This window comes from Archocentrus centrarchus, chromosome 13, assembly GCF_007364275.1.
Source record: "Archocentrus centrarchus isolate MPI-CPG fArcCen1 chromosome 13, fArcCen1, whole genome shotgun sequence".
In the NCBI taxonomy this organism is placed as follows: Eukaryota; Metazoa; Chordata; class Actinopteri; order Cichliformes; family Cichlidae; genus Archocentrus; species Archocentrus centrarchus.
This window is the reverse complement of record NC_044358.1, coordinates 37,558,615-37,577,460: the sequence shown is the minus strand read 5'-3', so window position 1 is coordinate 37,577,460 and position 18,846 is coordinate 37,558,615. Positions and strand designations below refer to the sequence as shown.

Sequence of the window (18,846 nt, the reverse complement as noted above, 5' to 3'; positions counted from 1 at the left end):
CTGCTCATGTTCTGCTGAACAGTGTTCTAGTTGAGTGCATTCATTAAAATTAGACTAAATTTAGACTGAAATAACGTTTGTATTCTCTTGTAATAATATTGTTTTATTATTACATTAATATAGCACAAGGGTTAGTTAGCTTTGCACAAAAATAGCTGGTAGAAATGTCCTCTACTACTTATAGTAGCCTGTACTTTTTCACTTTTACTTGTGTAAAGAAGTTAAATCAGTACTTCAACTTTATGGTTTAAGTATCTGTACTTCTACTTACTTTTGCCACCTCTGCCTGTGTCTTGTTACCTAGCTGTCCCCATCAATTGCCATCTTGTGTATAAGTAGTGCCACGTTCCCCTTAGTCCTTGTTGCAGCGTCTGTTATCCTACCTCATGTTGTCTGGGCCAGTTGGTTTGTATTTGTGATTCAGTTAACTTCCCCTGCTTGTCACCATCCAGTATTGGATTTTATTATTTACTTTGTGGACTTTAGAATTTGCTTTTACCAAAATAAAAGTTTGTTTTTGTTACTTCTGCCAACCTGAACATCTGCATTTGGGTCAATACTTCCAAAAATCTGGAATGAGTCGCCACTTTGTTTCACTGAAGGTAAATGAATGGATGGATGTTTTGTTTTTCCTTTTTGTGTCAGTCACTTTGTGAAAGGTGCTTTAGAAATAAACTTTACTTACTAATGTTTCTGTTTTCATCACCTCCAAAGACTTCAGGCTGGCTTCCTCCTGTAACACTTTTATGTTTGTTTTGTTGTTTGTTTTTTATTTTTTACTTTTTGATTCCTGCCATGAGGTTTTACTGATGTGCGACTATGTTACGTTGTGCAACTGATGCAAAAACATTATCGAATTGATGTTTCTACTTCGTCCACTACAGAGAGGCGTTTTTCACAAGACAAATTATTTCCAACACCCGCCTTTTGTAAACAAAAAGCACAACATGATTTGTGTGCTTCCGTGCAGAAGAGAGAGAAGACATGCTTTTGCTGAGAAAAATCTCCAGTGAAAATGAATGGCTTTCTTCATTAAAGCATAATAATGCAGGATCTGATTCTGTGTAACTGTTTTGCTCAAAGTTTTTCGCTTTTTAAGTTTTATTATAGTAGATTTTTTTTTACTTGTCAGTGCACGTCACTGTTTTATTCATTTATGCTTGCTGATGCAGCGACTGTCCAGATAAATGAGCAGGAGATTATCATGCAGTAAACTTTGCCCTGATCACAGTCACATCAGAAACTGTCACACGGGCAGCAGCTAGAGCTGGAGATGACAAACTGTTCCCAGTTACGGAAAATAATGAAAAATTACAATACTCTGCATTGAAACACTCAGATTTTCATCAGCACTGGATGATCGCTGACCACAGACACATTATTTAAAGAGACACAAGGACGAGAAGCAGGAAAGTCTCATTAAGAAGTCCAAAGAATTTCACTGAAAGATAAAGACTACAGAAAACTTAAATGTAATGGTTAAAGAAAGTACCTGTCACTCAAAAAAGATATGATCTCATCACTCAAATAATGACAATGAGCGTCCTTTATATTACAGTATATCTCTCTCTCTGTGTCTCTTACAATGGGCCTCCCGTTTTGTGGCTCAGCTCTGAGGATGCTGCAGATTATGAAGCACCATCAGACCTGAAGAGATGGAGCCGAGCATTTCACACTGGAACGGCCACACAAGAAGCACGGGGCCAGAAATCCCTGTTCACCTCTGCTTCTTCTGCACGCCAACAGCCATATTACTTACAATGAAAATGTTACAGCCATGAAATTACTGATGTGAAATGGGATTATAGTATACACTTAAATCATCCAGTTTTAAGAACTTAACAGCTTCGTCCCTGCATGCAGAATTGTGCTGTGTATTGGTCAAACCACATTTTGTCTCCGGGGTAAACTCACTCAATGGATTTAATGGATGACTGTGTCTGGGTAATATTCAGTCATATTACTAATTTAAATTATTCAAATTATTCAGTATCTGTGCTTTTCCCATGATAAGACTATCTGCCAAACTGCTCTCTTTAGTGCGAAAATTATGCATCTGAATTTGTCTGTTTAAAGTGCAAGGCTTGCAGAAGTGGAACAAAAGGCAGCCCAAGACCTTCAAGGAATCTGCGTGAACGCGAAACTAAGAAAGAATGAATTAAAGTCCAGTAAAGCAAAACTCTGATCACACACTTTACCCAAACATTTTTTTCTACACTGAAGTTTCTGCCACTTATTATTTAACTAAACCTTATAAGGAAATAGTTGTACGGCTTAAGCTGAGATAACAATTGCATTTATCTGCAGTAATCCAAATTTCAATTACATTAGTCATAGTCAGTAGAGCAGGCCTGATTTGCACATGCTGATCATGCACTTGGACTAAAAGAATTGAAAGTATAAGGTCCACTGACGTACTATAACATCTTCTTTCAGCTGCTCCCTTTAGGGGTCGCCACAGCAGATAATCTGCCTCCATCTCATCCTATCGCTAGCATCCTCCTCTGTCACACCAAACCTCTGCATGTCCTCTTTCACTATATCCGTGAACCTTCTCTGTGGTCTTCCTCTTTTCCTTCTCCCTGGCAGCTCCATCTTCAACATGCCTTGTCCAGTATGCCCACTCTCTCCTCTGCACATGTCCAAACCATCTCAGCCTTGTTTCTCTAACTTTGTCTCCCAACTGCTCAACCTGAACCTGGCTCATTTCCTGTCCATTCTGGCCACTCCCAACAAAAATCTTAACATTGATCTTAATAGCTGTTTTTTAACCAAAAGACAGCTCCACCTACTGTCTTTTTTTTAATGCTACTATCTCCAAACCATGCATCACAGCAGGTCTCACGACCGTCTTATGAACTTTCCCTTTCACTCTTGACGCTATCCTTCAGATCAACCCGCTCCACCCTGCCTGTACAGTGCAAACTCTTCTCTTCACTGTGCTTTGGATGATTGACCCCAGGTATTTAAATTCATCCACCTTCACTACTTCTGCTCCTTCCAAATTCACCTTTCCACCTGGCTCCCTCTCATTCACACACATATTCTGTCTTGCTTCTACTGACTTTCATTCCTCTTCTCTCCTGAGCATACATCCACCTCTCCAGGCTCTCTTCCACCTGCTCTCTACTCTCAATACAGATCACAATGACACTCATTTACTAACAGTGCATACACGCAAATCTATGCATGAATTAACCATATGAAAATTACATGCACAAATTTGTGACTTATCAATATTTTTGCAACTGAATTTGTTTGTACTTTATGAACAAATTTAGAAGTCCCTCTGACCATGTGTGCAAACAAATGAATGCCTGGCTATCTTCAGAAATATATAAATAAAATAGAAGTAAATAAAATAATTGTCAGTACCAGTACACTTCTCCTCCATTCTTGCATCCACTGCCCTCTAGACATCTCCATACCTCCACAGGTACTGTATGTTATCTGAAAAACTATTCTATATACACTTTAAATTGGTCACAGATTTTTGCTCTATGCCACTGATTCTGTCCAAATTGACACACACTTCATTGCAGCAACACAGCTGTCAAAAGACTGAGAGGAAAACATTCAGTCTCACGCAAACACGCAGCCAGAAAACTGTTTTCCTTTCCACACAATCACAATGTTGAGACAGAAAGAAATATGACATTTCAAGGCAAAGATGGTATGAATGAAATTTGACAAGAAGACCTGAGGTTCAATGAATTTTTACCTTCTAGCAGCGACAGAAGATTGAAAATCTAAATATTTGTGCACAAGTATGCAAAAGGTTACAGCTCAGCCTAAATAAAGGCAGTGCACCAGCTCAAGTCCTACTGTGAGCTGGACAGACTCCCTCTATCAACCACATATCAGGTCTCTTCACTGCTATATTATAAAGACAAAATAATTTTTTAAAAAATGATATCTTTATATTTTATACTTAAACACTTGCCAAGATTACAAGTAACATGCAGATTTCAAAATCCAACAAGTCTACAGAGAACTGGACACAGAGCAGCAGAGGGTTCACTGTAAACTATTGCTTGTGTTTCACATTAACATGTTGAATCCACAATTTCTTTCTCCATCTATCGAGATGCCAGAAGCTTAGGCTGTGTCGTGCTTGACTCATTTCCAAAGGTAATCAGAGGGTGCATTTAATCAAATGGCACCAGGCTAATGGCTTTTCTGGCATTTATGGGTTGGCCTCAGTGCTCTAGTTCACAATCAAACAGTAAAGCTAGGTGACCATACTTTAGATTGATCTGTGTTAGGATAATAAAGCTGAAAAGCATTATGAGAGATCATTTTCATGCCTGGTGAAAAATGGGTGTGTTTCATTCTGAAAGACCACTGAAATAAGAGTGGGCCCACAGTCAAAATAACAAGAGAGGAAAATGATCACAGCAGGTGGCACCCTTAAAGTGAAGACATTTTTCTTCTTCAATTTACACTGATGAAAAAAAAATAAATGAACGTTTTAAAAAATATCAGATCCCATAAAGGGAAAAAAAACATGCTGGATATTTATACTGATATGGAAAAGGTAAAGCTAGGTGGAATGAAAAGTTGCCACATCATTTGAAATGAAAATTTCCTACCTACAGAGGGCTGAATTCAAAGGCACACTGTAAAACAAAGTGAAAAAATTATGCAGCAGGCTAGTCCATTTTGCCAAAATGCCATTGCAGCAACTCAAAATGGTACTCAGTAGTTTGTATTGCCCCCACGTGCTTGTGTGCATGACAACTTTGAACACAAAGCCTGAGGTCTGAGGTGCAACATTCACCTCAGACCTCAGAGATGAATGTAGAATACATTCTGGTATTCTATGGCAAATGCCAATCAGGATCCATGGTGTCAGGCAGTGAGCACAGGGCCCAATACAAGACATCAGGCCACCATCATGAAGTCTGTTTCTGATTATTTGGTCAGAAACATTCACACCAGTGTCCTGCTGGAGGTCATTTTGTAGCTCTGGCAGTGCTCATCCTGTTCCTCTTTGCACAAAAGAGCAGATCCTGGTCCTGCTGATGTGTTAAGGACCTTCTATGGCCTGTCCACTTGCCTGTCTCCTGGAATCTCCTCCTTGCTCTTGAGACTGTGCTGGGAGACACAGCAAACCTTCTGGCAATGGCATGTATTGATGTGGCATCCTTGGACTAGCTGACCCTAGCCAAATGCAAAACTAGTGAAAAATGGTCAGAAAAGGCGATTGTTGTCCCTCTAGTCCACCTGTTGTTAATTTCATTAACACCAAAATGCTAAAACTGATCAACAACCCCCGCTGCTACTTAACTTATGTGATGCTATACTGTGAATGAAAAATATTCCTTTTCATTTTATCGAGCAGTGTATTTTAGGACAGATGTTAAGCATGTTAAGTACTTCCAGACTTTACAATAAATGTGCCTGTACCAGTTCAGTCATTTTCAAACATCTGTAGCAACAGTCAAAGAATCAATAAGCAATTTAGAATCTAATGAGCAGGAGATGTAGTTAGGGACCGTGTAGAGTGTTGTAATAGTATTCAGCTGTTTCTGACTGGTCTGAGGTGTCAGGGGTGACTATTAAGACTTAAAAACTTGTAGCGGATCAAATGTACACGTTCAAGAATGATCATGGTCATTTACTCCCACAAAGTCTTAATATATTTAGATAGCTGAAATACTGCATGGCAAATGGTCAGATTTCTTACAGTGCAGCCTCATGCTGTCTCTCTTAGGTTTGATATATCAAGTCTTTTCATTGTAGAACAAAACAATGGAAAAAGTATTGCCTCAATATGCAGGAGCGTACAGGAGAGCTAAGAAGGACCACAGCTAAAGTTGTGTCTAGTATCTTTTAAATGTATTGCAAAAGCATGCAAAACTGTTTCAGCTGAATACTCCACAAAGCAACTGTGGAATTTCAAAGGAAAAATGTGCTAGCTGCAGTTGGTAGCTGTGCCTAAAACAGTGCAACTGTGGTTCAGCACCACAGACAGCTCCTGGTATAAGAAGGACAAAATCCTCCCAACTATTTGTCTTTTTCCCTCCTCTTTTCTTTATTTCACACATGATCATTTTTGGCTTCTGCAAAATCCCATAAGGTTAGGATCATTTCCAGCCATATAAAATGCACTTTGATGGAAAGGCTATTTCCATCAAAGTGAAATGCAAGTGATGTGTGATGTTTATGTTGGGTGAATTGCCATAAATAATTAAATCAGTAATATGCAGAGCCACAGAACAGTTTTAACCACTTTATTTTTAGGCACTTACCTGGCCCTGAATACATTCTGCAGCAACACAAAACTCACAGTGCACTCACTGGACCTTTTCTTAGGTATGTAAAAGCTGCTTCAAGCCAGTGCAACAGTGTGGACATAAACTCTGCTTTTATTTACATTTTCATTTTTATTGACAATGTCAAAAAGGTAATAGTCATACTTTAGGTTTATTTTGAGGGCATATTGAGTGATTGTGCTGTGCTAAGGCTGTATTACATTTACAAATAATAGTATCTTGTCTACCGTGAGACAAAATATTAGGAACACCAGAACTAACCTTAGCAACAAGATGCCCTGGATCACAGTGTACAGCCTAAACATCTAGATTTCTACATCATCACACTAAAGTTACATATCCATTTCTCCAAGATGCTTAGAACAACAACTTTTTTTTTTTTTAATTATTTAAATGAGGTTTACTCTTTAAGAATATTACTGGGAGCCATTGAATTGAAGCTACTCTTCTTTGGTTCAGTACAACCTAATGTGTGAGACCTTCCCTTGTTTCATCCATTCATCTTCCTCCAGTCTCCTCTATAGCCCAAAAGATGGAAACAACTTCTGTAAGTCAAACAGGGGAATAGACAGATTTCTTAAACCCATCAATGATGTTGCTTAAGCCTGTTGCCACTCCCAGAGGTGGCACTTCTCTTCTGCTATCCATGGTGAGACCTACCATGCTGCCTCATGCTATCAGAAAATTTTGCATTCAACCCCAGATAATATTAGCACAAAATATAATTTGGAAGTACACACACACACACACACACACACACACACACACACACACACACACACACACACACCTGACATGTAAAATACATGAAGCCTCAAAGAATATCTCATTTCCACTTAACTAAACTGCAGGCACTCTGTGTTTTCATGTTTCTTTGGTTAATTACCATATAAATAACTTGGACTGTATCAAGATTCACTTTAAAAGCCTGCCCTAAGAATAGGCGAGAAAATGGACAGTGTCAGAAAAAGACAGAGAGTTTACCTGGCTCACATTACAGAGAGGCACTCAAATTTATTCCTCTCTCATCTCATTAGACGTCTCAGTTTCTCTTTTGGATTTTGTACTTCTGCCCACCTCTCATGCATTTACCTGAGCTCTGAATGGACCAAAACAGTACAGGAGTGGGCTATCTAAATAAATCTATCTATATACAATTGCCTGGATATTTTATTAGGATTTAAGCATGTAGACGTGTCCAGGATGAACTTCTAAAGTTTAAAATGAGCACAAGAACGGGGAAGAAAGTGGATTTTAGTGACTTTGAACGTGGCATGGATGTTGGTGCCAGACAGTGTGGTCTGAGTTTTTCAAAAACTGCTGATCCGCTGGGATTTACCCACACAGCCATCTCTAGGGTTTATAGAGAATGATCTGAAAAAGACTAAATTTTCAGTGAGCAGCAGTTCTCTGAGCGAAAATGCCTTGTTCATCTCAAAGGTCCAAGGAGAATCGCCAGACTGCTTCAAGCTGATAGGAAGGCAACAGTCAATTCAATTCATATACATTGCAACCAAGGTATGCAGAAGAACATCTCTAAATGTACAATACATGAATCTTTGAAGCAAATGGGCTACAACACTAGAAGACCACATAGGGTGCCACTTGTGCCAGTTGCTACAGTTTGCACAGGCTCATCAAAATTGGACAACAGAAGACTGGAAAAATCATTGCCTGGTCTGAGTCTCAATTTCTGTAATGGCGTGGGGGATACCCTATATGGACAAAAGTACCAGGCCACCTACACATTACACCTGCAGGAGCTGCTCAGCCATAGAAACCCATACCATGAAGTTCCCGGTGCACAGATTTTGTGCTGATGTTAATGCCAGAAGAGATCTAGAACTCTACAATTACTGAGTCAGCAGAGCATTGGCGATTTTTACACACTATACGTCTCAACACTCAGCAAAACTGCTCTGTAATGTTATGTGGCCTGCCACTTTGTGGCCGAGTTGCTGTGGTTACGTTTCCACTTTGCAATGATACAATTTACAGTTGATCATGAAGGGAAGAAACTTCATGAACTCACTTGTTGCAATGGTAACATCTTGTTGCAGTACTGAATTCAGTGAGCTATTTAGAACGACTCATTTTTTCACAAATGTTTGTAAAGGGAGACTGTATGGCTAGGCGTACAGTGTACATGATGGCCGCTTTCAACAGGATAACGCACAAAGCTTCTCAAACTGCTTTTTTGCATATAACAATGAGTTCACTGTATTCAAATGGCCACCACAATCACCTTTGTGGATGGATGTGCAGGTGACAAATCTGCAGCAACTGGAATGTTGGAATGTTTCCAGCACCTTGTTGTATCTATGCCACAAAGAATTACAGCAGTTTTGAAGGCAAAAGTGGGGCCATTCCGGTATCCACAAGGTGTAGCGAATGAAGTGGGCAGTGAGTGTATGAACAAAGGGACTAGACAATGCTGATAAACGTGAGACATATTAAGATGAGAAACAGATGATATAGGTTTTTCATTGTCCAGTTTGGTCATAAATCTCCTCTTCTAACCTACAGATCCACTCTAAACTCCTTCTTCATTTACAGCAGTCACCTGGCCATTTCCTTGTCTATTCGCGTTATTTTGTAGAATGTGAATATGCTTGGTCTAACACACACTGTTGCTTAATTAAATGGAAATGAAATGATGTATGCAGCCAGAATTCTCTTACTGCACTCTACTCTCTGCTTTTTGTTTGCTCAACTAGGTTCGCACATTCTGCTCAGACGTCTGAGGTTAAATAGAATGGACATTTGAACTGAGTTCACAATGTTATCAGACATACTCACTAACCCTGTTCAGAACATGTCAATTATTCACACCTTCTCTATTTTTCTATCTTTTTCAAAAAATCCGAACAAACTCAGTCATTTACTGTATATTAAACTGTCAGTTTACAGTTTCACATTGTATTTACATAGTAATGCAACTGTAGACTTAAATAAAAACTTAATATTTATTAAAACTTATATTTAATCTACAGTATGAACATACACATCGTTTGGTAGTCAATGCTGTGTTGTTGCTCTCCACTGACCTTCAGGCAGTACAGAATTATCACACTAGAACAGACAAATGCTTCAGGTCTTTCTTCTAAGTAGATGGTGGTCCTGCTGCTGTCTCCCTCCACTGCTCTGGGAGATGTGAGCAGACTCTCCAATCAGGCTCATTCTTCTTTTTTTTACAGCTTTACAGCCACAGAACAGCTGACAGCACGTTTTATTGGTTCTTATCAGCCTCAGCCCCTGCAGCAGGATTCATTTCACATCTTTCAAATCTGATGCCACTTGTCCACAGAAACTCAGGAAACATATGTTATGTGCCTCAGTTCCAAGATTGGCCTTCTCTGTGGGTGGAGGGGTGGAGGTTTAGCAGGAATGTTAAATGTCTGCTGTATAAAAAAAAAAAAAGCCGTCAGTTTTGTTTTTCTTTTTTTCCAAAGTCTGACAGTGCCATTTCTTTTACAAATGATAATATGTTGATTGTCTAGATATGCCTTTGAATCCTTCTTGAAAACGTCCCCTAGAAAAGGTTCTCAATGAAAAGGCAACTTCAGAGATTCTCTTTTATCACCACTAAGTGATCTGTCATCCTGTTTGTGTCTCTCCAAGCAAAAACTCAATCATCTCCCACTGCCACACACACACACTGCACTTCTGCCTCTGCATAGGCCGACTTTGCCAAAAGGGCGCACAAGTAAATACTACACTCTATGCCAGCGAAACACATTCATTTAAAAAGGACACCTGGCTTTCTTGCGCTAAATACCTTCTACATGTATTTCTGTACTTAGTTCATTCACCTGTTGCACATCTTCACTGCCAAGTATGGTATTCATTCAATCTCTAATTATCCTGTATTTTTCTGTTTAGCATTTATTACTTCATTACTCTCATCTGCTGTTAGCAGTTTTTGTTTTATGCATAAATGTGTTTCCTTTGTTTTCTGTATTTTAATCACTGTCACTTTGTGTCTGATTCCTGTTGCCGCCTGAGTTCAAGTTAATGTGTGTGTGTTATAGAGACTCTTGGCTGATTACCAGGAGAAACAGTCTTAATATTTATAATCCCAATTCCAAAGAGGTTGGGGTGCAGGGTAACATGTAAATAAACACTGCAATAACTTGTAAATCTCATAAACTGACATTTCATTCACAATAAGACATAGTGTAAACTGAGAAAATGTACAATTTTAAGGAATATGATTATTTCTAACTTTTTTGGAACTGGGTTTGTATTTTTTTTCTTTTTTTTTTTTTTGCTCAATAAATATTTTTCAGTGCCCTGAAAAACATTTTGATCTCTAAATGTGTGACATAAATGCAGACTGAGTTGGTTGGCCTACATTTGGCTGGTGCCAAAAGAGTGCAGATAAAGACTTGAACAAGGACAATGATAAGGAGAGAAGAGGGAGAAGCTGATCGCTTTCGCTGTGATCTTTGTGGCTGTTGATGTGGCTGTGAATTACTGGTCAACCAAAAGAGTCTCTCTCAACAAGCAAAGGCAGCCTTGAAATCAAGGTCTCTAAATTCTCCATGAGGCTAAATTATTCACTTCTTTGCTTTATAAATGCAAAAAGGGTCCATTCTGACTATTCTCATCTGTGTCTTTACTTATGGTACACACAGAATAATCAATCTGAGTTTGTTACTGTCATATTCAGTGAAGATCTTTGAAATCTGTAGAAGACTCTTTAGACTGATGTTCTGGATATTTTCATATATTGTACACATATTCACCATGTAAAAAATACAAATAATAAGTAAATACATTAGAAGGTTACCGAAGCAGCCACAGCCTGGAATGTCCACTAGCAACCGACCTTCAACGACAAAGAGACGCATGACAAGCAAATCCCGTCCTGTGTGGACACCCCTTTAACCACTGAAGTACATTTTAATCGGTATTAAAACGCAAGCATTTACATCATAATCCATGATGACAGTGGCTTCATTATATCAAAGCTGTTTAACAGAAACAGTAATTGAAGCTTTTATTTATACAAATACAATACATAATGCACTTTTAAATGTTGGACAGTTAATCAGTCTTACCATTCCAGACATTCACTGTCACTCAACAGATTAGATCAACAATAACTCAGTAAAAGCCACATGTTCACTGAGCCATGGAGGCTCAATGGACTGAGCTAAGGCAGCACTGATTAACAGTCACACAGCTGTTATTTTTAATTAAGATAAGAGGAGGTTCGAGTTTAATCACCAAAATGAAGACACCAGAAAAGAAGAGAAGAAAAAGAAAAGTTTTGTACTTCAAGATGATACTGCGGCCACGTTAACATCTGCAGATCACTGAAAACACGTGATTTAAACTGAAGAACAGCTTCAAGTTTCATGCACAATCAAGCATACAACTTATACAATGTGTATAAAAGTATAAAAAGTGTTGACAAAAAGTTGTCATTTCTTTAGACTGGCAACTAAAGTGAAACCGCACCAGGTGTGTTACACTTTCAGATAGCGCTTATACTTTCAGTTAAACAGCGGTTCACCCGTATTTTATCACACTGAGTGTGCAACATTACAGAGTTGCTGACAATAGCTATGCGGAGAAAACAGCTAGCTGTGTGATCCTGTGAAAGCTGTTTGAATGAGTTTGAAGTCAGTGACTTTCATGTCGAAGCCAAGTTTTAACTCGGAGGGGTCAAGGCTCATGGATAAGAGTCACATAAATCCTGAAAGGCTTTGCGATTCATAGGTCAGCTTCACAACCCTCACAACCAGTGTGCTCACTAAAGATGTCTGCCTATTGTTGAGAACTCTACGGAGCAGGTCAAAGCTTCCTGTATTATCTTTTATGCCGCCTATCAAAAAAGTCTGACACTCAGCTGATTCAGAGTTCGACTCTTCCCTGCGCTCTTCAGCTTTGCTGCATATCACTGGGGAGAAGAGAGCTTAAATACCAGCCTGACCTACTCATGATTGATCCTATTTTATACAGTACTGTTTCTTTATCAATCAAGGTGCTAGTAGCCTTACAGAGTTTAACAGTCAATCAATATGGTGGTGGCTGGAAATCCAGACCATCAACCTCTGATCAGTTTATCCTGTGAGAGGAATAACTGGAGCCCTAACCCTGCTCTAAACAATCATTTGAGGTAACTATGTAATGTAAAGTGGATAGCCAAGTCCTGAAAGAAGATTATGACTATAAGAGGGAACATTTTGTAGTAAAGGAAAAAAATAAAAGTGACAGTGACAGTGAGAAAGAGATTTTCTAAACCTCAGGCCTCCATCCCCTGTGGTCTCTGTGGCGTGTGATTGCTGCCGGAAAGACAGCCACTGTGTCAGTAATAGAAATGCAAAGAGTTTGGCTGCAGACTGGAGAGCAGAAGGTAGAATGTGGCAGATCCTATTTGCTCAGATCAGGACCTCGAGAAAGTTGTCTCTGTCTGTGTGTGTTTTTTCCACTCGTGTGTGTTTGCCTTAAAGAACTGAAAACTTCATTGGAAATTCTAAACAATCCAATCAAATTCATTTACTGCTATCTATGAACAACAGGATACTGATGAGCCATGTTACTGCAGGTTTAATGGAACCACGTCTTTTAAATTCTGAAAACTGATAATGATGATTATGATTATCACAGATATCAGATTTACATTTTCGCTGCTCCCCGTTCTGCTCAAAGTCCACATCACTGTCCCATTTGTCAACACAGAAACATACAGTCACACTGCAAAGACTACTACACTACTATGTGCACAGACAGCAGGATGTTTAAACAACATTCATACTTTCCATTTGTTCTGGCAATCATTTTTTTTCATTTGATTTTCACTGGAATGACTGTCTATGACTGTAAGGTAGAACAAATATGCATACAAGACTGTGGCTTATTGTCCTCTTTCATGTGTGGCAGTGTAAAGGCTCTCACTGTACAGATGATGACTTGACATCAAGACAAGAAGTCACCACTAATATCAGTACATAGACTGTGTGCAATGTGCTTTCTCCATTCTATTTTCTTTCCTCATCTGTTTCTCTTCCAAGTTCTTGACATGACTCCTTCACATAAGCTAGTACTCTGCCACAATTTAGCTTTGCTGCACTTTGTGTTTGTGAGTTTGTTCCAAGATTTAAGTTGGTTTGAAGTTAATCCTGCGAAATGTTGTCTTAATGGAATTGTTTCCCACAGAATTCAGGACACAGTACATTCAGCTGGCTCTTAGTTCCTGTTCTGCTCGGTGAGCTTGGCATAGCTACAAATCAGCCAGTTTTCCACCTGCGGCAGGCTGTGGTTTTAGCGGTCTCTCAGCTCACAGCAGATCTCCAGAGAAGAACAATGATTTGGGCCTCTGCCACCAAGCAGTTGGTGCAGTAGGAGTCAAGAGAGTCTCTGGCTAGTAACTGTAATGGTGGTTGTCCCTGATTTAGATGCCTTTCCAGTTTGTTGGTAAGGAAAAACACAGGAAGGGGTCAAGGCTATCCATTAGTACACTGATTATGAATGGCACTGTGCTCTCAGTTGGGTGAGAGCTGCTGAATGTGTGTGTGTGTGTGTGTGTGTTGCGCGCACGCATGTGTGCGTGTGTGTTGCGCATACGCACAGCCACATGGTAACATGCAGTTGGTGTGGAAGTTCTTCTCTGTGAGTGAAAACACAAGGTTTGCCAAAGTTAACCAATAACTTAACCACCAGTAAAACATTTGTGACAACAAAGGTAATCAGATACTTGAATCAGCCTCATCAAACTGAACACGGACAATTAAAAGAAAACCCAAGAAAGTCCAAGTGGGTAAAGCTAAAGCCATCCAGAGGTCAGAGCCAGCCACAAGCCAGCAGCCTCGGTATGAGCAAAGGTTCAAAGCAGTTACAAGAAAAGTGAAAAAGAGAAAAGGGTCGATGTCCTCTTATCTGATTAAGTTATAAACATACTGGAAAATGATGCAAATACCTGACATTTGTTTGGTTATAAAAATCTGCTGCACCAGCTGTTATTCAGTAAAGATAAATATGTCAGGTAAAGGTGCGTGTACAGCAACTCATGTTTATTTAATTATTTGCACCTCTTTCAAATGGAAGAGCACTTTGTTTTCTGATGTTAAAGTGAGAGAAGACCCTGCAGCTTACTGTAGTTTGGAGGGAAATCAATGTTTAGTTTCAGTAGTTTTCTCTTTCAAGTCACTATATTTCTGATCTCTGATGTCTACTTTTGTTTTCTTTCTTACAGCCTATGTGCTCTAACGCAGCTGAAAATATAAGCGAATCACTGAAATTTAGACGAAGGAAGAGGAAGAGCTCTGTGCTCCGTTTTCTACAACACAGAAGTAAAATTTTCTAGTAGGAACTCAGGATCCACTAATTCCTTAAAAGAAGACTAAATCAACTACAAAATATGTCCTCTCCTCTCCTCCTTCTATGTTCCTGCACAGCATCTCCCTCCCGCTGCGAAGGTAATGTGCAAAACAGCCACTATTAACATTACATACTGTCATTTGTCCTAATTAATTAAATGAAACCATCAGGAGAGGTACTCTAGTACCCTGATGGACACAAATTTGAACATCAAAGCAGGAAGGCAACTCTTTGAAGAATAGAGTTCTTTTAAAGTAACAAAAAAAAGACCTCCAGCTTGAATTTGTGTGCTGCGCAGACACATATTTTAAGGAGAACAAAAAGATATCTGTACTTAGGAAAGCAAGATGAGTTTTGGGGACAAAAAAAAAAAATAGAAAGCCATATAGATAAATTATAATTCAGTTGCAGGCTGTTTTTTTTTTTTATATTGAAGGCAATTATTTTTTAGAAAACATAGCAAGTGCCATTTTATAAGCCACCTATAAATATATATCTCCAGAAATTATATAAGGCTACCTTATAGACATCTTTCCACCATGGAAAGTTCTCCAGCTCCCTCCCCCTCAAATAATGTGATCTCTTGTTGACATTTCTCTGTGTAGCTTGCCATGGCATAGCCCATAAATTATGCAACAACTAAAAGAGTAGCATAGAGTCAGAGGCCTCCTCCCAGCTGAATTGGGCAGATACTGTATTACAGTTTGAAATGAAAGTTGTGAAAGATGGATAAGGCACAACTAGAAGGAGGACGCAGGAGCAGCAGCTGAATCCCACCTCATAACAAAGCTCGGAGTGACAGACCAAATCAACATCCATCATTCTTTCTTTATCAGCAGTGGCTTTGTAAGTGAATGAGGCACATCCCCAGACAGCACAGTTCAATGACAGTGCTGACTGTGACTGTAGACAACAGCTGTGTATCTGCCAAGACAACTGTTTGGTGATTTGATGGAATGCAGTCGTTTCTGTTTCTACGTGTTATCATTCTCAGGATAGCAGAAAACTCTGTAGCCAAAAAAAAAAAAAAAACCCAAAAATTGACATGAATTTGCTGATAGGGAGTTATTCCCACCGTGTGAACTACAGTACGGCAAGTTTAAAAAGCAAACTTCTCTTAAGTCTCTGCTCTGAGAAGTAATCTGCCATTTGTGCTTTAAAATTCAGGACAAGCAGCTCGCTCTGCATGAGCCGCATAAAAAGAAGACTCGTGGGCGAGGAAAGAGGAGGATGAAATAAAGAAAGATACAAAGTAATAGTGAAGGGAGACCGTCATATAAACTAATGGTAACATTTGTGTTTTCAAACACACTGTAATGTTCTTCAGTCTCGCACTGGTATTCTGTACAGTGAGGTGCTTGAGGACGCTGGAGAGCATCACTTATGGCCAATAACTAATTACAAATGTAAAAAATAAAAAAATAATGTATTTCAGCGTGCAATCAATTCCATCTGATTTCCTTCCACTTGTCACATCTTCTCTATCTCCACTTGTGTCGCTTCCTCTCCTCCTTTCCTCTCTCGCTCTCCAGTTGCCCCAGTCTGGCACATCACACCATCCAGGCTTCTTGCCAGCATCAGAGAAGTGTCAGAGTGAATCCAATATGCTTGGTCAGGCCGTATGCTTTTCTAGGTAGCGCGCTCCGATGGGAGACAAAAGAACCAAATTGATTTAACTCTCAGCTCCTCTGAGAGGGGCTAAATCAGCTCAATTAGAACAGTCACGGTCGAAAACAAAGTAGATCTGTGAGGTCAGATAATGTAAATGAATAGAGAAAAGATCCAGTATAGACTAGACCAGACTGGTAGACTTGAGTGAGAATGTAATAAACACAGCTTTAGTCTCATAGGTCTTTGTTAGAGTGCACTATAGTATTGCAAAGGCACTCTAGAGTATTTAAAACTGCAAATCTTTAAGCTGCTGAGTTGCTGGTTATCTCAGGTGCATTTGACAGTGTGTTCCTGGACTTTGGTCATTTCTGACCAAGGATCATCTGATGCTGATACACCAGATGTTGACATTTGCAATTGCTCACCAGCTTAACCTGTATTTAGTATCAAAAACTGCAAATAACACAAAGCATCAACAGATGATCGGTGTCGCTTGAGCATCTCGGTGAGGTTCTCATCAACAGAGTTTTTGCTAAGAGACAAAAGTAATTTAAAGCAGGCAGAATCACATTTGAAACAATTAGATGTCAGCAAATATGCAAGCTCAGGCCCCCACATGACAAGCAACCAGTTGCCCAGATGGCCACCGGTAAGAGGAAACTTGGCTGAAACTTGGAACTGACTTTGCTAATGACACCTGGGAATCGTCCCAGTCTATTCCCATCTTCCTTGAGCCTTCCCACTAAAAGAAAGCCAAACTTCACCTTCAGTCTCCATGCAGGTGTGAAGCTGGTGTGCCATTTGTCCATCCCTGGCATCTGTCAAGTTTACAAATGTGTTATGCACCTTGACCTTGCTGAGCAGCGAGGTCCATTTGACGCAGATCAAATGGACCTCGCTAAAGTATGTATCAAACGCAGACACAATTTCCCGAAATGCTTAACAGCCACAATTCAACAGAATGACGCACTAACAGGCAATCAACACAGCTCCAAACAATTTCCAAAGAGCCAAAAGTGCATCATAACAGTCTAACTCCTGGTATAATCGTTCCTATATTCAAAGAGAAAATGAAAGAAACTGTCTCTTGCCTTGAAATCCGAAGAGGAAAGCGACGAAGGGGATCCAAACGCTGTATATCCAGAAGTAATGCATGGCGTCCTTCAATCAGCTCCGACAGCTCAGCGCTCCTCCAGAAGAAACTGGGTGTCCTGGTGGGCTTCGGGGTGCGCAGGGGATATCTTGACCTCGAAGGATGGGAGCTTTCCTCGGCCAGTAACGCCTCAGAGTGAACGAACTCTGCAGCAGCTGCCGATGGGAACCGCACAAGTGCTGGAGAAACAACTGGTGGACCCCAGCTCAGTCTACCGAGCGGCTGTTCGGTGGGGCGGCTGTTGCTTGGCCTGCCCTGCCATCTAGTGTTTCTCGGAGAAAAGGAGACTTTGAAGAGAGCGAACCTACAGTAAGCTGCCATTGTTTCATTATTACCTGAGCTTAATGAGCCATACGCACATTATAGCAACCCGTTGTCTCAGTGGACCTTTGAGGAGCGTGTCTTGAATAAATCAAGTTTAACTGAGGTTGTCATGGAAACATCTTTCAACGCGCTAATCCTCACTAATATTGATTATTATATTTAAGCAGCAGCTGCAGCAACCAGTGTCTGTCATTATTCGCTTTGTTTAGAATTAGGATAATATGTCTTGGTAACACATCATGACTTATGAATGATATTATTATAACATTAATTATTTACAGTACATTGTCATTTGTTGTGTATTCTTGTTTTGAAAACTCTGAACATTTGCCATGATTCATTCTGAATATCTTAATATTAAACAACTAGGCTTCATAAGCAAATATTAAATTAACAAAATGACCAAATGATTTGTAACATTTACATAATGAGGCTCTGATATGAAGCTCTGTTTATCACTGTGAGACAGCCCAGTGGCACCAAAACAGCTTTCTCTGCTTCTTATTGGTGGTCTCTGGCCTCCGTTACTGCTTAGAATAAATGGCACCATGCTTAAGGTCAGCGGCAACCTGGAAATTGCCACTAGCACCTCAAACATTGCCATAAGCATAAGAAAAAAATGTAATCACCACCAGGTTGTCAGATTGCGTGGTTGGTTTGATCCTCTGCATCTTGTCACTTGGATTAAATGTCTTCCTGTCCTGAAGGTTGGAGGTCATTGCAACAAAAGGTCTAGAAACAAATTTTCTATGTTATTGTTCACATCGGTTTTCTCTATTTCGCACTCTTTTTCAGCACCAGATCAGTTTTTGATTTTGCACAGTGTGCACATAATGCTGCTCTAAGATTATCTCTGAAGCCACTGCATGAGCATCTTTTGGATGACATCAGTAACTGACTTGAAGCAGCCGCTCTGACCTCTGTAACAATACCAACATTTAGACACGCAATTTGTACTTGAATCCAAAAAGCAGCATGTCATTTAAATTCAAATGTGCAACGATGCTGTTGTCATGAGGTGTCGTTTCCATATTGTGGTCACTGGAGAGCCAAAACACCTGCTTCAAATAAAGCCTTCAGAATATCTGCAAATCTTTACCTATTGAAATTTCAGAAGATTTTCAGTGAGGTTCACCTGCCAAGTTCTTTTCC

General features: G+C 39.7%; 1 protein-coding gene across 1 annotated transcript in view; it reads right to left on the bottom strand.

Moving 5' to 3' along the window:
- Positions 1–17,787, bottom strand: part of lsamp (limbic system associated membrane protein) — a 1,252,509-nt gene extending 1,234,722 nt beyond the window's left edge. Inside the window, exon 1 of the mRNA XM_030743581.1 lies at positions 17,309–17,787. Coding sequence (XP_030599441.1) covers positions 17,309–17,372 — 64 coding nt within the window. The 5' untranslated portion in view covers positions 17,373–17,787. The remainder of the gene's footprint in view (positions 1–17,308) is intronic.
- Between the last annotated feature and the right edge of the window lie 1,059 nt (positions 17,788–18,846).